Genomic DNA, 26173 nt, shown 5'->3' on the forward strand with positions numbered 1-26173 from the left:
GCTTGCACTTAATTTGCTAACAATTTTAAAAGACATATAAGTAAATTAAATATTTAGTAAATTCAATTGAACTAAAAACATTTGCTCTCGCTCGCTCTCTTCCATTTTAACATAACAACAATTTGCCTATGAAAATTAACAATTGATTATTATTATTATTATTAAAATTTGAAAATCAAAACGCGTTCAGTTTTTAGTTGAATCAAATGAAATTGGCGCAAACGAAAAAAAACAGCAATAATTGTCAATAAATAAATATATATAAAATAAGTTAAATAAATAAATAAATAGGCTTAGCATTAAAATAAATATGCCTTAAATTATTATTGCGAATTAAGCTCATAAATTAGTTTAACTTGTAATTATTAAACACATTCAGACTACTCTGTTAGGCACGCGCTATAAATTAAATGAACTCGCCGCAAAGTATGCAACACAAATTGTACGCCTGCAGTTTGAGAGCCACTGAGTGCATGCAAAACTGTGACAGCGCTCAACTTGTATCCTGCTTTTTTTCACGAGTATTTTCTTCGTTTTTCTTGTTTTGTTTTTCTTCTTTTTCTTTTCTGCTGCTACACTTTTCCAATTAAGCTAATGACAGTGTATGGGATGAAGGGGAGAGTCGAGAATGCGACGTTCGAATTATAAATTATATGAAAGTTGTTTCAACTTTTTTACTAGTTTCTAACTCTACTTCTATTTACAGTTACAGGCTGGGTGGGCGTGGCCTATTTAACTCCCGTTATGCTACGCAGCCAGGGCTTGTAGAATGTCGTTCGCATATACACGCCCGGCAAATACGGCGCCGCACACTTGATGCCATGGGAAACGGTGCCAGCCAACTCGTAACGGCCATCAGGACGCTGCAGCACCAAAGGACCTCCACTGTCGCCCTGCCAAAACAGATTGATTAATTAAATGGTTTTGCATGAACGCAACAGCTCAATTAGTGAACTCACCTCGCACGAGTCCTTCTGCCCATTGGCATAGCCAGCGCACAGGAAGGAGCCGAGTATCTTCTTGTTATGTCCAGCAGTGTGGAACATCTCCTGGCAGACGCTATTCTCGATAACTGGCACCTGTGGCATGTTCCAAACCAATTAAAAGTTTTAATGTTGCAAGTGAAATAATGAAATAAAAACTATGGCAACTCCCGCTAGCACACGCACCTGAACCTCCTGCAGCACTGAGGGCACACCACCGCCGTACTTGAGGCGTCCCCAACCCGTGACAGTTGCCATGCGTCCTGTGAAGTCCGCCTGATCGTTGGGCATGCAAATGGGCACTGCAAGAAGAGAGTGTGAGAATTAGGATGGCAAAGGTTGTGCTGGAAAATAATCCTTAAGAGCTATAAGGGTACTATCATCGTTTATGCTTATATCAATAAAATATACATCGATACACTGATAAAAAAAATGTTCGAAAATCAAGATTTTGATCTCAGAACGAGAACATAAAATTCTTAAATTAAGAGAACACATCTTGATTTTAAGAACATTTGAAATATGACCAAGTTCTTATTTTAATAAAAAAAAGTTCTTAAAATTAAAATCAAAAAATTAAATAAATAAAAATTATTTTTACCACCATTTGTTTGATATGATATAGTACCTATTAATACCTTCCTAACAATTTAAGATTTTTATTCTTATTTTAAGATTTTTAGATTTTTTAGATTTATAATCTTAGTTTTAGTAATTTGGTCTTAAAATAATCTTATTTAAAAAAAAAAAATATTTAAGATGAATGTTCTTGGTTTTAGAAGTTGGTCTTTTTTTTTTTAGTGTATATCAATAAAATATATATCGATACACTGATAAAAAAAATGTTCTAAAATCAAGATTTTGGTCTCAGAACTAAGATTTTTGGTCTAAAAAATGCGTCGAGAACATAAAATTCTTAAAATAAGAGAATACATCTTGATTTGAAGAACATTTCAAATAAGACCAAGTTCTTATTTTAAGAATAAATGTTCTTAAAATGAAAATCAAAAAATAAAATAAATAAAAATTATTTTTGCCACCATTTGTTTGATATGAAATAGTACCTTTTTATACCTTCCTAAAAATTTAAGATTTTTATTCTTATAAGATTTAAGATTTTAAGATTTTTTAGATTAGTAATCTTAGTTTTAGCAAATTGGTTTTAAAACAATCTTATTTTAAGAACAAAATATTTAAGATGAATGTTCTTGATTTTAGAAGTTGGTCTTTTTTTTCAGTGGAGGAACAATGATATTCTTACGGAATCATAGTAATATGAGGCAACTTACCTATATGCGTATCGAACTGCACGGGACTGTCCATTTCCAGCAGTGCCAGATCATTCTCGAATGTGGCAGGATCGTATTGGCGATGGACAATGACACGTTTGACATTCTTGGTGATGGGACGTTTGCTCTCCAGATCCCCAGAGATGTCAAACTCACCCATGACAGCGACCAAGGAAGCCAAAAAGCTGTACAGATTTTAATGGATTAGCTGGGGAAGTGCAATAATGGAATGAAGCCAAAGGACTTACCCGGGCTGACAATGGGCGGCGGTGATGACGTAGCGACTAGTGATTAAAACGCCGCCACACTTGTTCTTGGTAAAGAGTCCCAGCCAGGTGGACTCGCGGACCAGGACCTGCCAGGGAAAGGCGCCAAATGTGGAGCCTTTGCCGCCGACAATGCGACCCGATTTGACATGTGGACGAACGCCGCATTCTGTTGATGGGGAGTGAAATGTGAGGTTAGGAGTAGGGAGTGTTCACAGAGCGAGAGAAGGAGAGTGAAACAGAGAGTGAGAGCAAGAGTGAGAGCGAGATGGAGAGAGTACAGTTGAGTGAGCGAGCAAGCTAGCTGTCCAAACAGACAGCTAGTGAGATACAGAAAGAGATAGAGTAAATTGCAGTGTTGGACAATGCATGCATAGGGCAAGGATTTTGGAATTTCAGGAACTTGGAACTGGGGGGGACTAAGGTACTACAACTATAGCTGTGTGATGACTGGGGAATTTATGAATGATGACGATGCCTGTGCACAGGACGTTTGCGTCGGCGAGCTAAATTTTGGAATAATTTTGAGGTTATGCGGAGGCGGATGCGGATGCGGATTAGCGATCAGTGGAGTGGATTGGAGTTATTTGTAATGTGAATGCGATGTTATTAGGAACAAGAGAGAGAAAACAAGAAAGAGAGAGAGAGAGAGAGAGAGTGAGAGAGACAGTTGCCTTGGGGTCTATGCTTGTCAATGCTTCAATCACTCAATACTTACGTATCTTGCGTCCATTGGCACCACCGTAGGAGCTTAGTGTGGATCCTTGATCGATTTCGTTATCATGAGGATTCGGATTGACATCCTCTTCATCCTCCTCATCCACAATCTCATCGTTAGCGGGACGCGTAGTGGTTTTCACGGTACTGCTGATGCGTCTTGTGGGCTTCTTGGAGCTGGGACGACGCGTGGTGGTGCTCGCTGTGGTGGTGCGACGTGTGACTGGCTTGCGTGTGGTGCTGCTAGCCGAGGTCTTCTTGTTGGGCGCCTTGGTGGACACACGTGTCGCTGGCTTCTTGGTGGTGACCTTTGGCTTTGCGCTGGTTGCCAAGCGCACCGGTTTGCGGGTGGTTTTGCGGTTAACATTCGTGTTGGCAGCACCAGCTGCATAAGTGGACGCCGTGTTGTTCGTCTCGTCGATCATGTCGGCCAAGGCCTCAAAGTTGCCCTGCAGCGAGGCAACCAATTTGTGGACCAGCGTATGCATCTTATCCTTCAGCACCACATCCTCGACAAACGCGGGCGTGGACAGCTCCAGGTCGCTGGTGACAGCACTCGAGGCGGCGGACATGTTGAGATTGGGATTGCGCACTGGCGGGAAGTTGACGAAATCGTTGGGTGATGTGTACGTTTCCTCGGCCACTTTCTCGCCAGGCACGGAGAATGCCGGATAGCTTGGAGTTGGACCATAATAACCCGGAAACGCGGGCTTATCATCGGACGGCAGGCCGTACAGCGACTCTGTCGTGGATTGTGTGTAAGTCAGGTGCACTGGACTGCTGCCCACGCCGGCAATGGGCATGCCAAAGTATCCCGGATCCTCAAAGTCATTGGAGCTAACCACAGCGGGCGTGCTGACAGGACGACGTGTGACAGTGGGACCATAGATATAGGAGTTTGTGGTGGCAGCCAGCTTGTTGTGATTGTTGTGGTCGCTGTTAGTCCACGAGCTGGAGCTGACCAGATTTATAGCCGTGGGCTTAGGCGTAATCTGCACGAATCCGGGTTTCTTGTGTCCACCGTAGCTGCTCGTGGGTTGCTGGATATGAATGGGGGTTGAGGCGGTGGCATAAAGCGGAGCCTGATAATTGCCGGGCGTGGAGCCCAAGATGTTCTCGGCGGTGCTCTGTATGAAGGCGTCCAGCTTGTCGTCGGCCATGAACAGCGGTGGCACCTTATCGTAGTGATAGTCCACGGTGGCGGGCGGACGTGGTGTAGTTGGACCCGTCACATAGCTGGTGGAGATGGGCACCGAAGAGGCGGGCTTACGTGACGGCGAACTGGCCGCAGACTGCTCATTATAGACGAGTAGGGAAGGAGCAGGAGCGGGAGCAGGAGCAGGAGCGGGAACAGGAGCGGGAACAGGAGCGTAGCTAACTGTTGGCGTCGCGGGCTGATCATAGCCGGAAACGGAAGACTGATCGTAGCCGGAAGCGGCAGATACAGACTGATCGTAGTTGATCGCTGGAGAAGCGGACTGATCGTAGCTGGAAGTGGGAGCTGCTGCCGGAGATTGAGGGTAACCCGACTCCGACTGCTGGGTAGCCTGTTCCGTGTTGTAAGCACCTTGGGGTTGCTTGATCTGTATGTGCGTAACGGGGGATTCCTCCGTGTCGTAGACAGGTCTTCTCGTATTCTGCTCGCCATGCTGTTGTTGTTGGTTGTAGTTGTTGCTGGGCTTCTTCTTCGTGGGAGGACGCTTGCTGCTGGGCTTGGGACGTGGCTTGGGACTTGCCGTTATCAACACTGGACGCGACGATGAGCTCTCCACATAGTCGTATTGTGGACGCTGAGCTTGTGTTGTGGTGGTGCTGGAGGTGGGTGCGGAACTGGCAGTGGACAACTTCTCTGTCTGCTGGTAGCCATCGGAGCTGGCATCGTACTGCTCCTGCACCTTGGTGGTGTGCGAGGAGACGGACACTTCGGCGGGCAGCGGATCATTGTAGTGCTGCATGGTGACCATGCCAATGTAGGAGGCCACCGGGCGATTGGAGTTGGTCGAGGGTCTCACATAGGCGGGCGATGGTTGCGGCGCTTCCGTGTACGTGTTGGTTATCTTCTGATAGCTAAACTCGGTGTTGGCTTCCTGTGAGCCGTAGCCAGAGGGATCGTTCTCAGTCTGGCCGGACTCAGCCTCCAGGTAGGACATGTCCACCGGATAGGCGATGCCCATGACGGGCATTTTGTTGAACTCGGAGGTTTGTGGGCCCACCGGAAGTGCGGCATCATTGTAGCCATTGGCGGGCATTGTGTGCTCCTCCAGCACTGCGGATTGATCCTCACTGTAAGTGGGTCGTGGCGTTGGCAGCTCCGCGGATTGACTGCCGGCTGCATAAAGATCCTGCTCTTCGGACACCTTGTCGTAGCTGTTGTCATAGTTGGCACTCGTGGTGTAGGCATAATCCTGCTCCTGCTCCTGTGACTTGATGCCCTCCTCGCTCTGCGGATAGTAACTGGGCGGCTGTGCTGTGACAGCAGCGGTGGTCTCGCTGTGCTCGGCCTGAGGAGCATAGCCATAGGAAGGGGGCGTCTGCTGGCTGACCACATTGTAGCTGGGACCATGACTGCTGTTGTTCAGCTGTAGTATGATGGACTCAATGGAGTCCACATGCGTGGTTATGGAGGATACAGTGGTGGGATTACTCTGAGTGGCAGCTGAGCTGGGACGCTTCTCGTTGTTGTACGTGGGCACCAGGATATATTTATCCTCTGCTGCGGCGCTGGGCTGTGTGCTGCTGCTGCTGGAGGAGATGTAGCTCTGAGATGAGGGATGCTGCTGCTGCTGCTCCTGCTGCTCCTGCTGCTCATGCTGCTCCTGCTGTGGTGGCTGCACATAGACCGGCTGTGGTCCGTAGCCCGTGGAGAACTGCAAGTCCTCGACGAGATCAGCATCCGCACCAGGATGTGTAATGTCGCTGTGCGTAAACTCACCGCCATCGAGTATGAGATGATTGTGATTATGCAAATTTGTTGGCTGGGCAGGCTTTGGCTTGGCCTTAACCTGCTGCACTGGACGCTTCATGGTCTCAGCCAATTGTGGCACGGGTTTTGCTTGAGGTTTCTGCTGTGGTTTCTGCTGTGGTTTCTGCTGTGGTTTCTGCTGCGGTTTCGGCTGTGCTTTGGACTTGGGCGTTGTGGGTGTCGGCGTCGTCGGCGACTCCTCAAACGAGTTGGACTCTGAACTGCTGGGATCCAATGTGCTGCCGGATATCTTGGTGGGCACCTCGGTGGTAAATGTGACAATATCATCCGTATGCTCCGGTGGCAACGTGGCCAACACCTGCATCACAAAGTCATCATTGCCAGGCGGCGATGAGAACGTGTTGATCTTCACGGAATGTTTGTTCACATGAATCGCTGGCGGTTGTTCCGTCAGCTTCACCTCATTGAAGTTGGTCTCCTCATTGTTGGCTTGCAGCTGGGCATCCTGTTCGAATTCCACGCTGGCGGACTGGGATTGGGTGGCCTCCGTGGAGCTGCCGGAGAAGCTCAGCTCATCCTGTGCTGCCGGCTGCACGCTCTGGCCAATGCTAGCTGTGCTTCCCAGCTGCTGATAGACCTTGTCCAGGTTTTGTTGATCGTAGATATTCTGTGCCGGCTGCTCATCGCTCAGTTGCTGCTGTTGTTGCTGTTGTTGCTGTTGCTGCTGTTGCTGCTGCTGTTGTTGTTGTTGTTGTTGCTCTCCGTAGTTCTCATAGGAGGACTGCGCTGCCTGTTGCAGCTTCTGTTGCTGCTGCTGCTGTTGCTGATGCTGCTGGAAATAGGCATTCTGCGCATCATTGATCAACGTGCTGGCCAATTCATGGGTCTGCGGTATCTGACAGCAGGCGCCAAACAGAAAGCCATCCATGCAGGCACCCACCACCTCGCCGCCCCGCTGTGCACATTCATGATTAAACATGCATATGGTGGGTCCATTCGATCGAGGATCTGAGCTGGGCAGCGTCTTGGTGGCACGACAATGCTTCGGGGTAATGCGATAGCCGCCAAACAGTTTGCGTCCAGCTGCAAGTGGAGAAAGGCATTAAAATTTAGTTAGTTTCAACTTGTAACTTTTTTTTTTTTTTTTTTTTGACTAGCTTAATACAATTTTATTGCGTTTCATTCTTTAAGAACTTAAAAAAAACATTTAAGAAAACATGACATCGATAGAAAAAAATAATATAATTGGAAAACATTTTTCAAATATTTCATAGTCATAGTTTAATATTTCAATCGATAAAATATTTATTAAAAAAATTATAATTGAAATTAGATATTCTATTAAAACTGTAATTATTGTTATACTAATGCAGAGCTGACAGCTTCGATGTTTTAATAGAGAAAAAAATATATTTAAATGTAAAAGGAGCTTTTCAAATAAGCAGTCTTAGAAATTAATTATGCTTCTCTCAGCACAAAGGAATATTAGATTTTTTAATATATAAAAATTTGTATTTAATATGAAATTAAATTAGAAATATTAGATTTTTTTATATATAAAAATTTGTATTTAATATGAAATTAAATTAGAAATATTCGATTTTTTAATATATAAAAATTTGTATTTAATATGAAATTAAATTAGAAATATTAGATTTTTTTATATATAAAAATTTGTATTTAATATGAAATTAAATTGGGAATATTAGATTTTTTAATATATAAAAATTTGTATTTAATAAGAAATTATGCTCAACTGACAGAAGTTTTAAAAATATACTACTTTCTTTTGAAGATAAGCTACTCGTTCTTTCTGCCTTTAGAACTACTTTCTATTTTTCCTTTTTGCCAAATTTTACAGTTCTATTTAGTCTTGAGGGTCAATTCACAATTAAGACTCAAGTTTAGCCGATTAATTAAGTTGTCAGTCAAATTTAAAGCCAGGCAACTGTACATAATTGCATTAGCTAGTGAAAATCATGTAGTTTTCATTTGAAATTCATGAAATGAAAGTGACAATTTCTGGTCTTGTAAATTATTAATGCTTCCTCTTTATGCATTTGCTTAAAAGTATTTTAATTACATTTGACAGTGCTAATTATGAGCAAGAAACAACAAAAAAATAAGCTTAAACAAAAACAATAAACTCAATTAACATGAGAAACGTTTGTCGTTCTGCCAGCGAGTAAAGCGACTCGGCGTCGACTGCCTAAACGTGCCACTTGGAAAGGCAGCAAGCGGTGGCAAGTGAAAGTGCTGCAAAGTTGCTGCTGCAATGTCAAAGTTCAGCGTTGACTTTTTACCTGTTTTTTTTTGTTTATTTCTTTTTCGCTCAAGTTAAATGCAGTTTGATTGCATTTTGGTGCCGTTTTTTCGCCTGATTTGGCAAATGAGCTTAAAAAAGTTTTCTCATTACCCAAATTACAATTACAGCTCACTTGACATTTGGCTTCAAGTGACGCTCATTGATTTCGTGCTGCAATTAGACGCAAATGGGAACTAAATATTTGGCTCGTGTTTAGGCCAACAATTAACACCTCAAGCACTTGGGCTGCTCTCATTTCTGACTGTGTCAATGTTTGCCCGAAATTGGAGCATAGCCCGAAATTCCCAATATACAAGCCAAGTGCTAGATTCTTAGAACCCATAAAGAGCCAAATGAAGAGCTGTAGTCGCAATCAATTAACAATTAAGTTGCTAATTAAATATAAATCAAGCGGTAACGAAAACGAAATTGCAAGAAAGCCAGCATTAAGTTACAGTTACAGCCTGATTCATAAAATGGCCTAAAACTGTAAACTGAGGCCGGAAAAAACTCTGCTCCTTCATGCTGGGCACGTCTCTGAGTCAGAGTCAGAGTTGGAGTTGGAGTCAAGTGAAAGTAAACAGAGTGAGAAAAGTGAATAAGTTATCAACGCCAGCGCCAAAAATCCAATTAGAATGTCCAGTACGTAACCCTAACTCCAACTCAAAATCCATCCACAACTCCGACTCAGATCTCAACACCGCAAAAAACTCACATAATTGAGAAAAGTGATAGTGATTTGTTTGCCTTTTTATTTCATTTAATTTCATTTTTTTTTGTTATTCCTAATTTTCAAACGATTTCGTTTTTCTGCTTTTTTTCTAGCTTCTTTTTCTCTTATTAATATACATTTTGTGGCTTTATTATTTGCAGACATTTCGCATTTTATGATTAGACACTCAAGTGCGCTGAAGTATTCTTCCGACAATCGTTAAAAAGATAGTAAACCCACAAAACGTTGCCGAAGAGAGGCATGAGAAATTGCCGCAGGCAGACGTCAAGTTCAACATACTGTTAAACAACATTCTGTTAGCTAAGCAGCAACACTTAACAGCGTCTCTGTTGTTTAGTTAACATAATTATGGTGCTGGCGCTCTGGGAACAATTGAGTGAGCAATAATTATGCTATTTAGCAACATTTTGATTGATTTGAACTCAACAAAGGGCTGCATTTAACTAAGCTAATGCAGCTGTTTAGTAGGAGTAACTAAATTAAATAATTAGAAGTGCATTTTAGTATATAAAAATTAAAATTATGTTTATTGTAAACTGTTTAGAAATAGATTTTAGCAAGTAAATGTAAAAAATATGGAAATGCAGAATGTTAAGTGACTAAGAAAACGTTGTCAAAGCATTGATAAATATTCCGTTAGAACCTCTAGAATCTTTCTTTTGATATTACGAAATATATAGTTCGCTGATTATAAAAGATAAGCCAGTTATTTAACAGCTTGCTCTTCAACGCAACTTCTATTCTCCAAGTTGCGACCTTCACAATGCTCTCAGCAGCCAAAGAGAATGTCATAAAACATTTGAGCAAAACTCTCGGGGTCGCTTCGGTACTCTCCATTAAATATGCAAAGAATGTTTATACGCGTCGCTGCATGAGCATTAGTTTTTTTTATATTTCTTTTTTTCTGGGCACACCTGCCACAACAACAACGACAGCGAAACCAAAGTCGTAACCAAGAATGCGTGACTCTGATAACTGATTTGAGATTTCTGATTTGTTTAGTGGCCTTAGTGAGATTGAGAGGCTGCTTATCGCTGGGTTATTAACGCGTATGCCTCTGACCCTAATTGGTTGCAACCAGAAATTCAAGTCAATGTATCGTAATAATCGCCAAGTGGCATGCAAAATAGGTTACAGCGTCACAATAACAACAACAACTGCCACAGCAACAGCAACAACTACTACTACTTATCACAGAGCGTAAGCTAAAAGCCGGCTAACACATACATACACACGCACACTCACACATCACATACGCTCTCTTATTGAACGCGTTCTCCCTCTCCCTCTCTCTCGCTCGACTTGACTACGACTTTAACTTGGGGGGAACGAAAGTGTGTCAAACGCCTGAATAATTTTTGCGCCGCTTTTCAAAAATTTTTCGGCGTTTATCATACAAAAATGGAAGAGCAACAAAATTAATAAAGAAGTAGCAAGAAGTATTAAGAAGGCGAAGATTAAATACACTTTCAGATAGATATGAATCTTAGTGGCTTACATCCAGTAAGCAACTTTTTTTGTCATTAAAGAAGTTCGAGCTGGCTCCATTTTGTATAATATAAGTTGTATAAAATAAGAAAAAGAATCTGTGTTAAGTTTTATTCATATTTCTTTAAATACATTAGGTTTGTTTGGAGTTAAAAAAAATATCAACCTAGTTCTGCAGCGTGTTAAAGCGTATATATCCCATATGAATATTTAAACTGTTTTACATTTCATATCAAAATATTAATAATACCTTTAGTAAGGGTATTAAGAAAAAGAACGAAGGAAGTAAGCAGCTGCAAAATGAGATAACAGGTTGTTCTTTCACAGCTTGTTGGCTATAAATTATGCATAAATTATGCCAACAAAAAAAAAAAAGACAACAACAACATTTGTTGCATGCCTCAGTATGTCACTGGGACCCTTGTTGCACAAAAACTACCAATTGGTCAATATTGGAAATTCTTTTGGCCGCAACTTGAAACAGTTATCGTCTGCATTTCATTTACATCGCATGCAGTGAAATTTACACACACACACACTCACACTCACACATACAGTTGAAAATTAATTAAATCATGAAATATGCTGCACGCCACAGAGCAGATCGGATTCGTAGAACTTGTTTTCTTGCCAAGCTTACAAGAGAAAAACAGCGAGAGACAGAGAAAGAGAGAGAGAGAGGGATAAGGTTGAGATGCTGAGACAGAGACGCAACGCGTCGAGCTCCAAAGAATGTAAACAAACGAGGCGCTTTAACGGTAAAATGGAAAATTATTATCGATCAATTAGCTCAATGCTGCAAAAAAAAAAAAGAGAAAAAAATATATAAAGAATTCAACCCATCAATATAAGTATAACTATACAGAAGTATATGCAAACATGCAATAGCACGTGAGTCTTCCAAAGATCGGTCTATATTATAGACATTATATTACTGGCCAATAAATTGATGCTGCTTCTGGTCAATTTAGCATTTTACGGTTCCTGCTCTGATTGCGTTGTGTAAGTGCTTAAATGTTCTTGGACTACATTTATCATATTAAAAGCAGCCTAATTGGCTACAATCTTAAACGAACTAATACAAAATCATTTTCGAAACTAATTAACTTTAAAAATATGAAAAGTCTTATTTAAAAAAAAATTGTCAGGAAAACTGCAAGCAATTTTATTAACCGCAAAAATAAAATGAAAGACAAGAAAATAATAGATTTGTCACTTTTCACAAAATTCACATTTAAATAATAAAAATACCTGCACAATCATCTTAAGCTTGGGTTAATTTCACTTTTCATGGACAAAAGGAAAACTGTTTACAGCTATCGCTTGATTTGGGCTTCAACTAATTATGACAACAACAACAACAGCAACAGCAACAACGACAACCACAATCATTGGGCTAAAGCGAGAGTCGTTGTTGTTTTCGTGTTAGTTAAATTGAATTTGTTTTGTGATTTGTTGCTGTTGTTTTACGAGACTCTTTTTATGTTTTTATTAATTTTAATGGGCTTTACGTGCGACTGTGCGCCTGTGTTTGCCTTCATCTTTAATCTTCAATTTTCAATCTTCCAACTCACATCTTAAGTCTCCAATCTGGCATCTCTTTCTACACCATTCTGCGGTGTCACGCAAGAAGTTTTCCGTTTTGCGTGATGGAAAATGAAAGTTGTTTTTTCTTCTGATTATTATTATATTTTCTATAAATTTTTTTTTGTAAGCATTTTCGTGTTATAAATCGAGTGTGCTTGACCCTTGAAGCAGAATTTGCCTAAGGGCAGAATTATCAAGATAGAGAGTGGAGATTGTAGTCAGTGAGATGCTTATCAATTGGCTAACATGTTGGTCAGGTCCAGGGCCAGGGTCAGGGATGCAGCAAATAGACTGCAACAATTTGTGGCAGCTGAGCCGCATCCAAATATTTCTATTAATCACAATGTAATTGAATTGTTTAACAGCAACAACAGCACGAGTAGCAATTGCAGCGGCAATAACATATTAAACATAACTTGTGGCATGCTCTAGTAGGCATGCAACTCGGTGAATTGGACTGTGGCATGCACCATATAAGCGATTTGCACGCAAACAGACGCCACACGGGAAGACAGCGCCTTGAATTACATAAAATTGCATTTGAAAGTCAACAAAATGCGCTTAGTGCCCCACAAATGCATATATAACATACATAACATATACATATGTATATGCACATACATACGTTTACATGTTGCAAGACAGCTGCTCGCATTTCAGTCCGCCCCATTTGATTTGGCACCGACTGTGGGTCGGGTGTCGCCTCTCGCTCCTCGAATTGGCACAGCATCCGAATCCGACTCCGAATCCGAACCCAAATCGGAGCATCGATCGCCGTTGCCGCTCACCGTCAGTGTAAATTGTAACAGTGACCCAAATAAAATGCGGCGACCGAAAAGACCGGTAATTTAACAGTGAATGTGCAAGTGCTCCAACTATATATATATATATTTCTGTATATTCATACGGACATATGTACATAACATACGCGTGCAATTCTACTAGAAAAACGTCTGTTGTTATTTTTTATTTTTTTTTTCGTATTGCAAACCTGAATATAACTGTGCGGATAAAGCGCGTATCAGAGATGCTACAGAGATTATCGTGACACGATTTTATCATCGATATTGATCAGTTGCAACTGTTAATCGATAACTGGCTGTTATGATAAATAGTATTTATGTAGAAGAAAGCAATGCCAATGCCAACTTGCGTTATATTAATTCAATTTTAAATGCAATTTAGCTTATGTGAAAGATTTTCACTATAATAATTAATTTAATTTCCTCTTATAGTTTTAATTGTAGTAAAGAGCGTGTGTTTCGTTAAATTGAGTGCATACACTGAAAAAAAAGACCAACTTCTAAAATCAAGAACATTCATCTTAAATATTTTGTTCTTAAAATAAGATTATTTTAAGACCAATTTACTAAAACTAAGATTATTAATCTAAAAAATCTTCAAATCTTAATATAAGAATAAAAATCTTAAATTCTTAGGAAAGTATAAATAGGTACTATTTCGTATCAAACAAATGATGGCACCGTGGCGCTCTGGTTAGAGAGGCCGCTTCAGTTGTGAAGCAGTAGGCGGCGGTTCGAATCCCCCTCGTAACAAATTAAAATAACATTTATAAAATTACTAAAACAGTATAAAATATGAATAAATTAAAATTAAAAAATAAAAAATAAATAAATATAAAAAATAATTTTCATTTATTTTATTTTTTGATGTTAATTTTAAGAACATTTATTCTTAAAATAAGAACTTGGTCTTATTTAAAATGTTCTTAAAATCAAGATGTGTTCTCTTAATTCAAGAATTTGATGTTCTCGACGCATTTTTTAGACCAAAAATCTTAGTTCTGAGACCAAAATCTTGATTTTAGAACATTTTTTTTATCAGTGTACAGATTAAATAAAGTGATCAAGCCGATTACTTGAATAAACACAGATTGTAGCTTTGCGTTTGAAAAGACTCTGAGATTCTAATAAATATAAAGTAAGCCTAGAATTATTGAAATCAATTTCAATAATATTTTTTTTTTAGATATTATAATATGTCTTTAACTTTATAAAGAATTATTGCACGAAAAAATTGTCTCAGCTATGTTGTGTGAAAAATTCAGCCTCCTAGCTCTTATGGTTTGGGCTGTGCAATGATCAGTGAGTGAATCAGTAAGTCAGGTCAAAGAATTTTATTTATATAGATTTATTTGATGACATGAGCACAAGAAAAGTTTCTAATTTAAATCATGTAAAGTTAAAAAAGGCTCATATTATTTATATTCGTGCTGTCTTTTGGTAAATGTGAATTAATTTTCTTGAAAAGTCTCACGTGCCCATCTCCATATGGATTTTCAGTGTGTGTGGTATGTGTGTGTGTGTGTGTGTGTGTGTGTGTTTGTTTAGTTGTCCGCAATAAGAAAGGTAATCACAGTGTCAACCGCGAGTCGAGTGCGTCCAGCGTGAACAGGTTGCACAGCGACACCAAAAGCGGACAGTACAAGAATCACACCCATACACACACACAGGCCTGCATATTAGTGGTGTGTGTTGTGTTGTGTTGCTTTGCGCCAGTTTCGTTTCGTTTCGCTTCTTGTCTGCCTGCTGTGCTCTTCTTTATTGTTCATAAATTGTATGTAAGTACATTATTCCGTTTTGTTTTCATTCCAACTCTTACTATTATTATTATTATTATTATTCGTATTATTATTATTATGATACTTCTTTTTGCCGGGTCACTCGATTTCAGCTTGGCTTGGCCAAGATAAGAACTTTGCATTGTTTTTTATGTTAATAATTGTTACAATGAATTTTCTTTGAATGCTTTTGCGCACAATAAACGAGTTTCAGCTAAGTGAAAAGTTTTGCTTAGTGACTAAGTATTTTTAAGCAATTTTAAGACTTTTCTGTCAATACAAAATGTGGCAAAAATCGTTGAACATCAAATCAAATATATGCATGATGAACGAACGCAGTCGTTAAATGAAGTGTGTGAACGAGCAGTGAAAGTTGTCGAATGAAATAAATGACATCATTTTGGCAATACCCCTTGAATTCGATTGATAAAGGAAGCGATTGCAGAATCTCACACAAAAACACATAGCAAGAAAAGTGAATTCAATGAATGCACACGAAACAAAGTCGAAACAGACTTTTAAATGCGTATGCAGATTTTATGCGAAATCAAAAGGTATTTAGAATGTGTGGAGTCATTCAACGGAAGCAGCAGCAAATAGTTTCAACCAACACACACACACACACACATACACACAACCAATAATAGACAGCAGCCAATCGGCAGCTAGAGAGAATTTCACTTTCACCGCCAAACATGTCAAAACAAATTTGACGTTTGCTATGTATTTCCTGTTAGACGCATCCATAACAAAGATCACATCTGCTTGGACTCTGTCTGTGACTTGGAAGTGTTGACAAGTCGCTAATTTGTAAACTGCTTTGTCGATAAAAGGAAACGTTGGCCAAGACAAGCAGCACTTGAGCAATGCTGATGAGCTTAAAAGATAAACTAAATAGCAAACAACTAACGAGTATGAGTATGGGTACTCGTATGAGTATACTCACACACACTCACCATTCACATTCACAGCTATGCACTAATAGTTTCCAGCTACTCTCTGTGGCGTAGGAAGTGCAGCTCAATTGCCGTCATCTGATATATTTATGAGTATGAGCTTATGTGCGTTATGAGAGTGTGTGTTTGTGTGTGTGTGTGTGTGTGTCACACTACTTTGTGTATAAGGTGAAATGCTTGCTCTCGGTGGCACTTGATGTTGATGATGTGTCACAGTTTTAATGCGATTGAGTTAAGTTTTATGATGTGGTAAACGTTTGTGGGAAAATTTGTGGCAAAGCAGCAGCAGCAGTCCCCCCCTTCTCCCCGCTCTTGTAATATTCCCATACCGCCCCAAAATGGTTAAAGAAAGTCAGAAATGTCGCTTTCACATTAATTGCATGCACAGAAATATGAAATGAGACACCGTTGCGTATGCGCAATTTGCATAAATTGAAATAAAATGGTCAAGTGCCAGGGCAGCAACGGTTAAACAATTAGCCAATGCGCCTAAAAAGCAAACAAAAAACAGACTTATGAATTGCTTTTTAAGCACAATAATTTGCCAAGACAGCGGACAGACGGACATTGAGTCGATGTAGACAATGTTGAAGCTCAGCTCAATGTGGAGCATTTGACCGGACAGCGGTAAAAACGTGATCTCGAAATTATATCGATGCCAAAGACACTGAAAATTGACTGACTGGCTAAGCGAGCAGCTGAGCAACTGAGCAACTGACTGCCAGCAGCAACAACAACAACAACAGTCGCAGTCACCGGCTTCCTTCCCCAGGCGAGTTGAGTCGACTGGAGTGAGCCGCAAATTACCGCAAACTCAACGTCAACTGCAGGCCGACAAGTGCATAGACGCTAACTGGCACACGCTTTGATCACAGAACCTGTACAACAACAAAAACTATTGTTGTTGTTGTTATTATTGTGGCTACTGGCCAAGATATTTTCATTTCGCACGCGCTGGCAGCTAGGACAGCGGCTGCCGCGGGATTTTTCTATCTTTCTTTTGCTTTTGGTGTACAAATAAAAATTGAATAGAAATTGAAAATTGTTTTTCTGCATTACACACACACACACACACATACACACACAAGCAGATGCATCTATTACTAATGATATATTGTGTGCATGATTGGCATTTGCTGCCTTTAACTCTGACTCTGACGCAGCAAAGTTGTCCGCAAAACGGAAGCACTGATTTTTCTCTATTTTTTACCTATGCCAGCCTATAAAAGTGTTTGTTTAATGATTTGATGATTTGAATGTGTGTGTTTGCCAAGAAGTTTTCACTATGTAAGCTGCATAAATAAACTCCAACTGCAGGCAAACTAAAGAGCTATGAACCTTCGTCTTTTCTCAGTTGAGTTTGTACTTTATGATAGAGTTTAACAACCTGCACAATATGGCAACTTGATATACTATAAGAAATAAAAGAGGATAAAGTAAGAAAAACTCACAAATAACACTTTTTTTGATCAATAATAAATTTGTATATGTGTTTTGACTAATATCAATCTTATTTATTACTTTATTTTTTCTTATTATTTAAGTTTTATTGTATGCACTTTTATTTCAAATTAGTTAAAATGAGTGTTTCTTAATAATACAAATTATTGCTGCCTCTGAATGAGTTAATTTAAGTAAGCTAAAAAAGTATTTGCATTTTTTGAACTAAAATACTTTTAAATTCAGTTTCTTGCTGAGAAAACTTTGCACAACTGCTGCTAAATTCACAAAAAGTAAACACATTTTAATACTTTTAAATGTTGTCTTTGTATAGAAACATGCAGCTAATTTAAGCTGTTTGAATAACATAATAAATGTATTTTTAATATATTTGTTTACTTTAAATTTAAATTTTTTACCTTTTAAATAAGGCATTAGAAGCAATGACACATTTATGAATTCTGTTTAAAATGATTTGCTAAAATTCTTTACTGGTATTAAAGTTTGCAGCTTAAGTCATTCGTTTTGTTGAGGTTTTTGTTGGCCATACTGAAATATTGAGCACACACCTGAATAAGTGTGCCAGTGCCTTCGATACCAGCTAATAACCTGACACATTAGAAATTTGTTTCACTTTTTAAATCGGCAACAATTAACACGAAAGCAGCAGAGGCAAAAGCAGCGACAGTTGCAGAAAGCCAAATACATAAGCTAAAAACTGTCATAAGAAAGTGTACGAGTGTGTGTGTGTGCGAGTGTGCAAAGGCAGAAAGACAGACAGATGAGACTACTCATACTCATGTGCTCATCTTTAGCTCTTACTTGGCCGCTTTGTTGTTGCAGAAAGGTAAAAATGGCAAATACAAAGTGTGTGAGCCCGTAATGTGGCATTAAATGAACCAAATAATTGCCAAGTGCGTTGCGCTTCTCGTTGTGCGCGTCGTGTGTGTGTGTGTGTGTGTGTGTGTGGAAAGTCATTTTCTGTGCCAAAGTTTTTCATGTGGAATTGTTGGCCTCTGTTCATTTATTGACACAAAGGCACAGTTTATGTGTTTTTTGCTTTTAACTTTGGCCATTGTCAATACCATCATCAAAGTTTCGACTGTTGTTTTCGTTGCTGTTGCTGTTGTTGTTGTTTTTGGTGGTATTTTGCTGCTGCTGCCAGAGGGGCTTTCACTCGCAGTGGCATCAAAGTGTCAAGTGACACGATTCGATTTGTCAATGAGAACGCGCCGCAACATGAGCTTGCAATTTGCCAAATTGATTTTCATTCAGTGTATAATTCTTTAAGTTTTTTTTTTCTTTATTTTTTATTGTTCAACCGTCTCGACTTTCTTTACAATTCAATATGAAATTGTCTTGACACTTACCGCCATTCGATTCAATTGATGATCTAAATCCACTTGTTGTCTGCACAAATAATGCGCCTATTATTATTAAAGTTGTTAAAGCGTTGGAAAGTAGTTGACGCTTTGTTATTGTTGCTCCTCTTGTTGTTGTTACTCTGGCTGCTGTTGTTGTGGTTGTTGTTGTTGCTGTTGCTGTTGCTGTTCTTATTGCAGTTGTCAGTTGTGTGGCTGTCGCGATTCTACGCGACGCCGGCATAACCCACTTAAACATGTTTGCGGTCGTTTGATGTGTCGGTCGGTTGGTCGGTTGGTTTGGATTGGATTGGACACTGGGACACTTGGCACTCCGGCTAGACTGTCGGTCTACAAAATTTAGTTAGGGTTTAAGCGAAGCCAGTGCGAAATGAGTGTTGTGTTGTCTTGATGTTGTAATTGTTAAATTGTAACTTCCGCGCCGCACGCTCCACAAAAAGTACCGCTAGGCAAAACGAAAGACTTAGGCAACGAACGCGTCTCATGCACGAATTTAGCTTATATAATTGAATCGAATTAAATCAAGCGCTTGAATTGAATAAAAACAAAACACAACACAATAAATAACTCTAACTGTTAACCGCACATACTAAATTATAGATTTAGTATTGGTTTGTTATGTTTATAAATATATATGCGCGTACATCGGCGAATTTACAGTTGCACAGTGCGAAATCTCAGCACACACTCAAAAGTTGACCAAGTCAAGCGACATGCGTCCGGTCAACTGAACGCTCCGCGTGTTTCTGATTGTCAGCGTTGCCCGTTTGCCAGCGCTGGCCAAGAAGATAACGGACCTTTGCCACTTTTTTGTATGGCAAAACTTTCACTTTAGCGCGAGAGAGAGAGAGAGACTCCAAAGAGAGAGAGAGAGAGCGTGCCGTCGCAAGAGAGTAAGACGTGCGAGTATTTTTATGACGCGCGCGAGACGCTTAAATGGTAAACATTTCTATTTCGGCTTCTACTTTGCTACTGATTCGGTTTTTGGGAGCACCGATATTCCTGTTATGCTTTCTCTGAGTGTGTGCGTGTGTGTGTGATTGTGTGTGTCTATCTGCGCTCGCAACGTCCGCACGCGTGCGCGTTTGAATCTCAACTGAAACGGTTTACAGCTCTGACTTGCGGTTAAGAGCTGCTCAGCAGCAGCTAGTTAACAGTGTTGCCCACTGTTAAGCCACTGTTAAGGCCTAAGTGATCGCACATACATAATTGGAATTCGAATCTGCCATCGATGTTGATGTCACCAGCAGCATTAGATTTTCCAGCCTCGCTTTCGCCTATTGGTCAGTGAGTGGTGGTAGGGAGAGAGGGGAAGGAGGGAGGAAGTCAGGCAGCTGCAAACACACGGCGTATGCACGATTTACGTGCTCTGATATCGCACGTCTATCGTCAGTCGCATATTAAGCAAGGTTATCGGCCCATGCAGATCCGTTGCAGTCAATAACAAAAGACTCAAGACACAAACTTGGCAATTAGTGCATTTCAAATTGCTAACAAGCAAAGCAATAACTGTTATCTATGCCTTTGCCTCTATATGACGGGGCTCTAACCTGTCGTTTGGCATTTCCTTGACCCAAATTTCACTTACATTATTTTTGTCAACGTCTTTGTCTCGTTTTCTGTTTCTGTCCCTGACCATGCGACGAAATGTGCAGCATTGCAGCTAGTCGCTTGTTTTTGGGGCTTGGCCAAGCAAAAATATTAGCATAGCTCAGACAAGTCAAGCCGAGCTGAGCCGAGCTGAGCTGAGCTGAGTCGAGCCGGTGCCAGAGGCAGGGCACTTGGCTGGTCAAGCGTGGACGCGCGGCTTCACCACGATCTTTGTGTAGAATTTCACTTTCGTTATTGTCGTCGCCGTTGCTGTCGTTGTTGTTGTTGTTGCTGTTTGTCGTTTTGTGATTGTTTTCTTTTTGTGTGTTTGCCTTTTTGGTTTGGTCTTGTGGTCATTGAAATGGAAAACATTGCGGTATGCTTGCCATTTGGGCATGCCGGGCACGTGGGTGGCGCACAGTCATTTAATCTTTAGATTTAATCGCCAGAACCCAAGCTGAGCACTTTCACACCTCCACTGTCTGTCTGTTTTTTTTTTTTCAGTTCCCAAGAGCATCATTAGCTATGGAGTTAGCTGATTGAATGCGTTCACTCAGCTGATACGTATTACGACACCCGACCGAGCCAGACATGGACAAGTATAAATGACTTATTATAATTTAAATGATTTTAGCATAATAAGCACGCAGCGCTAACCAAAATTAAAACAAAGGCCAACTTCAAAGCGAAACGCTTTCACTCAACCCGCCCTAACAACGGTCAAGAAGGTGCCAAATTACAACAATGAAATACAAAAGTAAAAACAAAAAAAAAACTATAACGAATGAACAACATTTAGTCAAGCACAAAATGATAAAGTCTGTTTTTGATTTAACTCTGTTTGTGCCGCTGGCTAAGATTATATAATCGCTAGCAAGTTGAGATGTTTGATAAGACCGCAGTAATGTAATAAAATTCCATTTGAATCAATGAATTAGTTACTTTTTTGATTTAAAGCATATTGAATACATAAATTAATTTATTTTATTACTAAGCATTCAATTATCATAATTCCAACTACAACTTTGACTTGTTAATGAATGCAGTTTGAAAATAAATATCTTAACTAGCGACTAAATGACTTTTTTAAAAACAACAAATTAATGAAATTGTAGTTAAAAACTAAAATATTTAAAGTTTCACACAAATATTTAAAACTGTGCAACATAGTAAATTTCCAATTTCTCTGCATGAGATAAAGAAATGATTAGCCACAGCTTACATGGTTGCTAAAATAAGATTATCGACAAATATAAAAAAAGAAATATATAAATGTTTTGCATGCTTTCATAAATTTTTTATCCGCCCCTTATTGTTAGGGATTTGCAAAAGAAGTATTGAATATATTCCCATATCTCTCGAGCTCTTTGATGATCCATGACGAAGATGAAATTATTTATTTTTTCAGCTTTTGCAAAAGATTTTTGCGCTTCAGGCACAGCAGGAGGGGAAGCTGGCGAATCGATAAAAACATCAACATAATTAGCAGACGATGAGCGACAAGTGTGTAAAATTGAATTTCTAAGATTGTGCCAATCATCGGTCGAGCTGCGAACTGTGCGTGAAAGGAGATCCCAAAAGGGGCGTGGCTTAACCAAGATCTTCGGCTTGTAGGCGTTCAAGCCAATCAATTTTCGTGCTGAAAGTGAAGTTTGTTGTTGAATGTTTGCCGCCAAAAGTTTATTGTAATTAATCAAACATTTTCGCTGATATGCAAAAAAAAAAAACAGTTGCCAGGTGTATAAGCTGAAGAGTTGTAAGTTATGCCCTTGGGGGAAAATTCGTAGTTGTTGTTAACGGCAAAATCAACGCCTTCCGAATAGGCCTTCGCTTCGAATAGTTTACAGTTTATTAGCCCTGTTAATTTGTTTATTTCTTTTCTCCCATCGCTGCTCATTGAAAACGAAAGTCCGTCAAAGAGTTGAATGTTTTAAAACTAATTTATCACGTTGAGTTGCCACCGCCCTAGTGATTAATTGCCTACAAAATTGAGCAAACATATTTTGCCATCCAATTTCGTGATCTTTGACAGGCAAATCATCATCATCAGACTATGAACTATACTTTCCATTTCACTTGAGTTTCAGTTCGTTTAGAGTTTATAAAGATTTGCAAATAGTTAACACTACTACTAGAAGTCATATTTACTCAATAGTCCAAAGGCGATGAAATTGTCTAAATTCCAAATCTACAATTCGAGTACAGCACTTAAAACAACAATAATTTCACTTTTAGCAAGTGGTAAGCAAGTGTTTGCTTACAACATAATGGAAACTAACGAACAAAAGACTAGAAGGAAAATCGAATGCTATCAATACGACCATTTAAATGCTCTACAAGCTGAAAAGAATAGTTCATTTTATAATATCCATTTTTACTGTACAATTTTTAAGTATCTAAAATTCATATCTATAGACTTTATATACTTAAAATAACCGAAACATCAAAATCCCAAAGCTTATAATTCTGCTAGACTTTTTCATACACCAAGCTTTTTAAAAAATCTCATTAAACAAAAAAGTTTTTCATACTAAGACTAAACTTTCGCCCGATCGGTCCTATGACAGCTATATGATATAGTGGTCCGATTTGAACGAACTTTGGACAGGATATATAAAGCCAAGTTTTATGTATATTCAATCAGTTTGGTTACGATATCTTATAAAACAAAAAAGTTTTTTATACTAAGACTTGATTTTCACCCGATCGGTCCTATGAGAGCTATATGATATAGTGGTCCGATTTGAACGAACTTTGGACAGGATATATAAAACCAAGTTATATGATTATTGTATTAGTTTGCTTTAGATATCTCATAAAACATAAAATTTTTTCATACTAACACTTGATTTTCGACCGATTGTTCCTATGGGCGCTATATGATATGTTGGTCCGATTCAAAAAAGAAACAAACTTAATCTGCCTGCAATATAGAGGGACCTACATACCAAGTTTGGTGTCTCTGTACTTATTTTAAGTTCGGGGTCTAAAAATGCAAAAAGTATTTCTGCAGATTCTTAAATTCAGTTAATGGCAAATGTCATCTAAAAGCCGTAATAACGCTTCGACTAGGGTATAACATACGAAAAGAAACTTCAGCAGCGGCGCATTAGAAATGAAAGTGAGCAGCAACAAGTACAAATGCCACATATACATATATATAAATACAGACTCACACATACGCCAACAATAATTGTTAACTAACTAATGTATGACACGTTAACAAAATGTAAACATAGCGAGCTGCGATTTGAGTTAGAAAAGCGCAAACAACAAATCGCAGCTAACGATTTCGGTTAGCAGCACGTGTAAATGGCCCCGGAAAGAGTCCGGCTATGACTCCGGGCTCGCCTCTGATCGGCCGAAGGTACTATGATTTAATTTTTTTGGTAACCCTCGGCACTCGACTTTAATTACGCAAATGTTATTCAATAGATTCGCTGCCAGAAGTCGAAGCAGAAAATAGGCGAAACTTTTGCATGCTATGCCACATGTGTTTGTTGTTGTTGTTGCTGTTGTTGTGTTGACCGCTTTGTTGGTGGTCGTAGCTTTAACTAATTGCATTATTATTTCATTTGGATGGCATTCATTTTAATTTAATTTGCTTTGCGCAACAACTTTCGTCTTCATCACATTTTGTTTGCACTTTTCCCCCCAATTGCGCACAATTTTTTGCACCTTTCACAGAATTTTTTGTACTTCCGTCATTTCTTCGGGCTCTTTCAATGTAATCAGCTTTTTTTTTTCGTTGGAAGGCCATTTAATTGGCGAAAATTAAAAAAGGGAAAATACTTTTTACAGACTCTGCGGACTTACACTTTGTGTAGGCGCAACTCTGGCAATTAATTAGAAAGCGAGACATTATTTTCATATGATAAAAAAAATCAGCACAATTGTATCCTAAAAGCTCAAAAGAAAACTTATAAATACTATTATGTTTTTATTTTGTATTTATTTGTTTTTTATTATATTTATTAGTAAGTGTTTGATGTTGGGCGGGTTGAGTTAAGTTTTCTTTACTTTTAATTTGCTGGGTCACTCAATTTGCTGTTTGCTTTTAAATCTGGATTTTAGAAGTCTTACTAAATGGTATATAATATTTTACTTCATTAAGTCTTCAATTGAGTTGTCTTTCTTCAATTTGATACTAGTTTATATTAATAGTTTTTAATAGAGGAAATCTTTGAATGGTTTGATTGACTTCAGTTAGTTGTGGTTAAGAATGACTATTTGTTGGCTTTCTAAATGTGCTGTTTCTTTGCACTTCGTAATCTAAACTAAACATTAGATACACCTGTAGATGAATTTTGTTCGACATCAGCGAAGCGAACTCATTTGAGCTGGCGGCGCTGAAAAAACGCTGGTTGCCACGGCATAGGTGTGTGTGTGCATGTGTGTGTGTGTGTAGATAACGAGTTAAGTACTTCTTACACATCGTCGAATATCTATCTATCAAGATTTAAGGGCCAGTCAAACCAATAATTACCGGATGAGGCGTAATTTCCTATGGGCTGCATTTTGAAAATGATGCGATCAAATTAATGATCAGTTGCCTCGAAAGCGTTAAGGGTCTTTAAGTTGCATGTTGTTGCTTTGTCGATGTTGTGCGATTGCATTTGATGATATTGACAGTAAGCATTGTTTATTTGGAAAGATTTCCTCAGCCACCAGAACAGCAGCAATCGAGACAGACGGTGGCATCTCAGCGTGCACTGGAACTGTTTACCTTTCCAAGTACCTTTCAATTGAACAAACAACAACAAAAACAAAAACAAAGTACACTTTTGATTAAACCAAGTGAAAGAAAATTCAACGGGAACTTTCGTTTTTTTTTTTTTTTCATTTGTTGCTTCTCGAGTGTTTGGCGCATTGCTTCCTATAAATCTTTGGCCAGCAATAAAAAAATTTACAAGAGCCAGAGCATTTCCATTGTAGCCAACGTCGAGAAGGTTGGGAAAGTTCAAAACGTCGCTTAAAGTCATTGTCCATGCGGGACACAACGAACTCCAGCTCCAGCTTTAACTACAGCTTCATCTTCAGCTCCCAGCTCCCAGCTATCAACTCTCAACTTGGTCATCTGCTCGAGCTTCTCTTTCTAAACTGACATTCGCCCACTCGCTGGGAGCTGGGAGCTGGGAGCTGGGAGCTCTTTGGATTGCTTGGGACCGCCTTGAAGTGCTTGAAGCGTTTAATGATTCTTTGTACTGATGCTTCAAGTTGCTTAATTGTGCAACTTTTCTATGGAAATTAAATTCAACCAACACTATCAACGGCACTTCGCTATTTCAGTTACTTCATCGCTTTCGTTTTTCATTGTATGCTGCACAGTTTCTGTGGGAAATGTTGACGTTCCTCTCATTTTCAATGATTAGTTGAGTTCATAAATAAATGGAAAATAATATTCGCTTTAAATACTTGTAAATATTACAGAATATTTTCAGATTAAATTAAAATTTTAAATATGCAGCTATTTTTGTTTTTTTCATAAATATTCTTATTTCATTTTAAACAGTAATTTAGTTGTAAATGGCTTAATTCTAATAAAAACAATAAAAATTTATTTGTATAACTAATAAATGTCAGTGAATGAAATAATAATACGTTAAGTTAAGAGGGTGTTAAAAGCGCAGTTAATGATAAAATGTTATCGCATTGCGAATTCTCTTATGCAAGTCAATCTTCCAAAATTTCACTCTTTTGTGCTTTACATAAATTGTTGAAAAGTGTTAACAATATCATTAATAGCCAATTTGGCGATTGGTGTTTGGAATTTGGCATTTTGGCGATGACCAAACTTAAAAGTATAGCATCAAACAATCAAAACATATGGAGCAGCCTTTTAGGTTATAAAAATGTTGAATAAATCATTGTAAAATATAAACAAAACATAATAATAGTTTATTTGTTGCTGGCGTTTGTAACATAGTAAAAGT

General features: G+C 39.0%; 1 protein-coding gene across 1 annotated transcript; it reads right to left on the reverse strand.

Annotated features, from left to right (window-relative positions):
* Window positions 1-524: 524 nt before the first annotated feature.
* Window positions 525-25222, reverse strand: LOC117785959 (serine protease filzig). The gene is made up of 9 exons (XM_034624251.1): window positions 25151-25222; window positions 18639-18738; window positions 5978-7261; window positions 3257-5911; window positions 2521-2707; window positions 2273-2457; window positions 1170-1285; window positions 960-1079; window positions 525-893 (listed from the first exon to the last, which is right to left on the reverse strand). Exons 1-9 carry the CDS (start codon window positions 25220-25222, stop codon window positions 729-731), a joined length of 4884 nt encoding a protein of 1627 aa, XP_034480142.1. The 3' UTR covers window positions 525-728.
* Between the last annotated feature and the right edge of the window lie 951 nt (window positions 25223-26173).

This window comes from Drosophila innubila (genome assembly GCF_004354385.1).
Source record: "Drosophila innubila isolate TH190305 chromosome 2R unlocalized genomic scaffold, UK_Dinn_1.0 1_C_2R, whole genome shotgun sequence".
NCBI lineage: Eukaryota > Metazoa > Arthropoda > Insecta > Diptera > Drosophilidae > Drosophila > Drosophila innubila.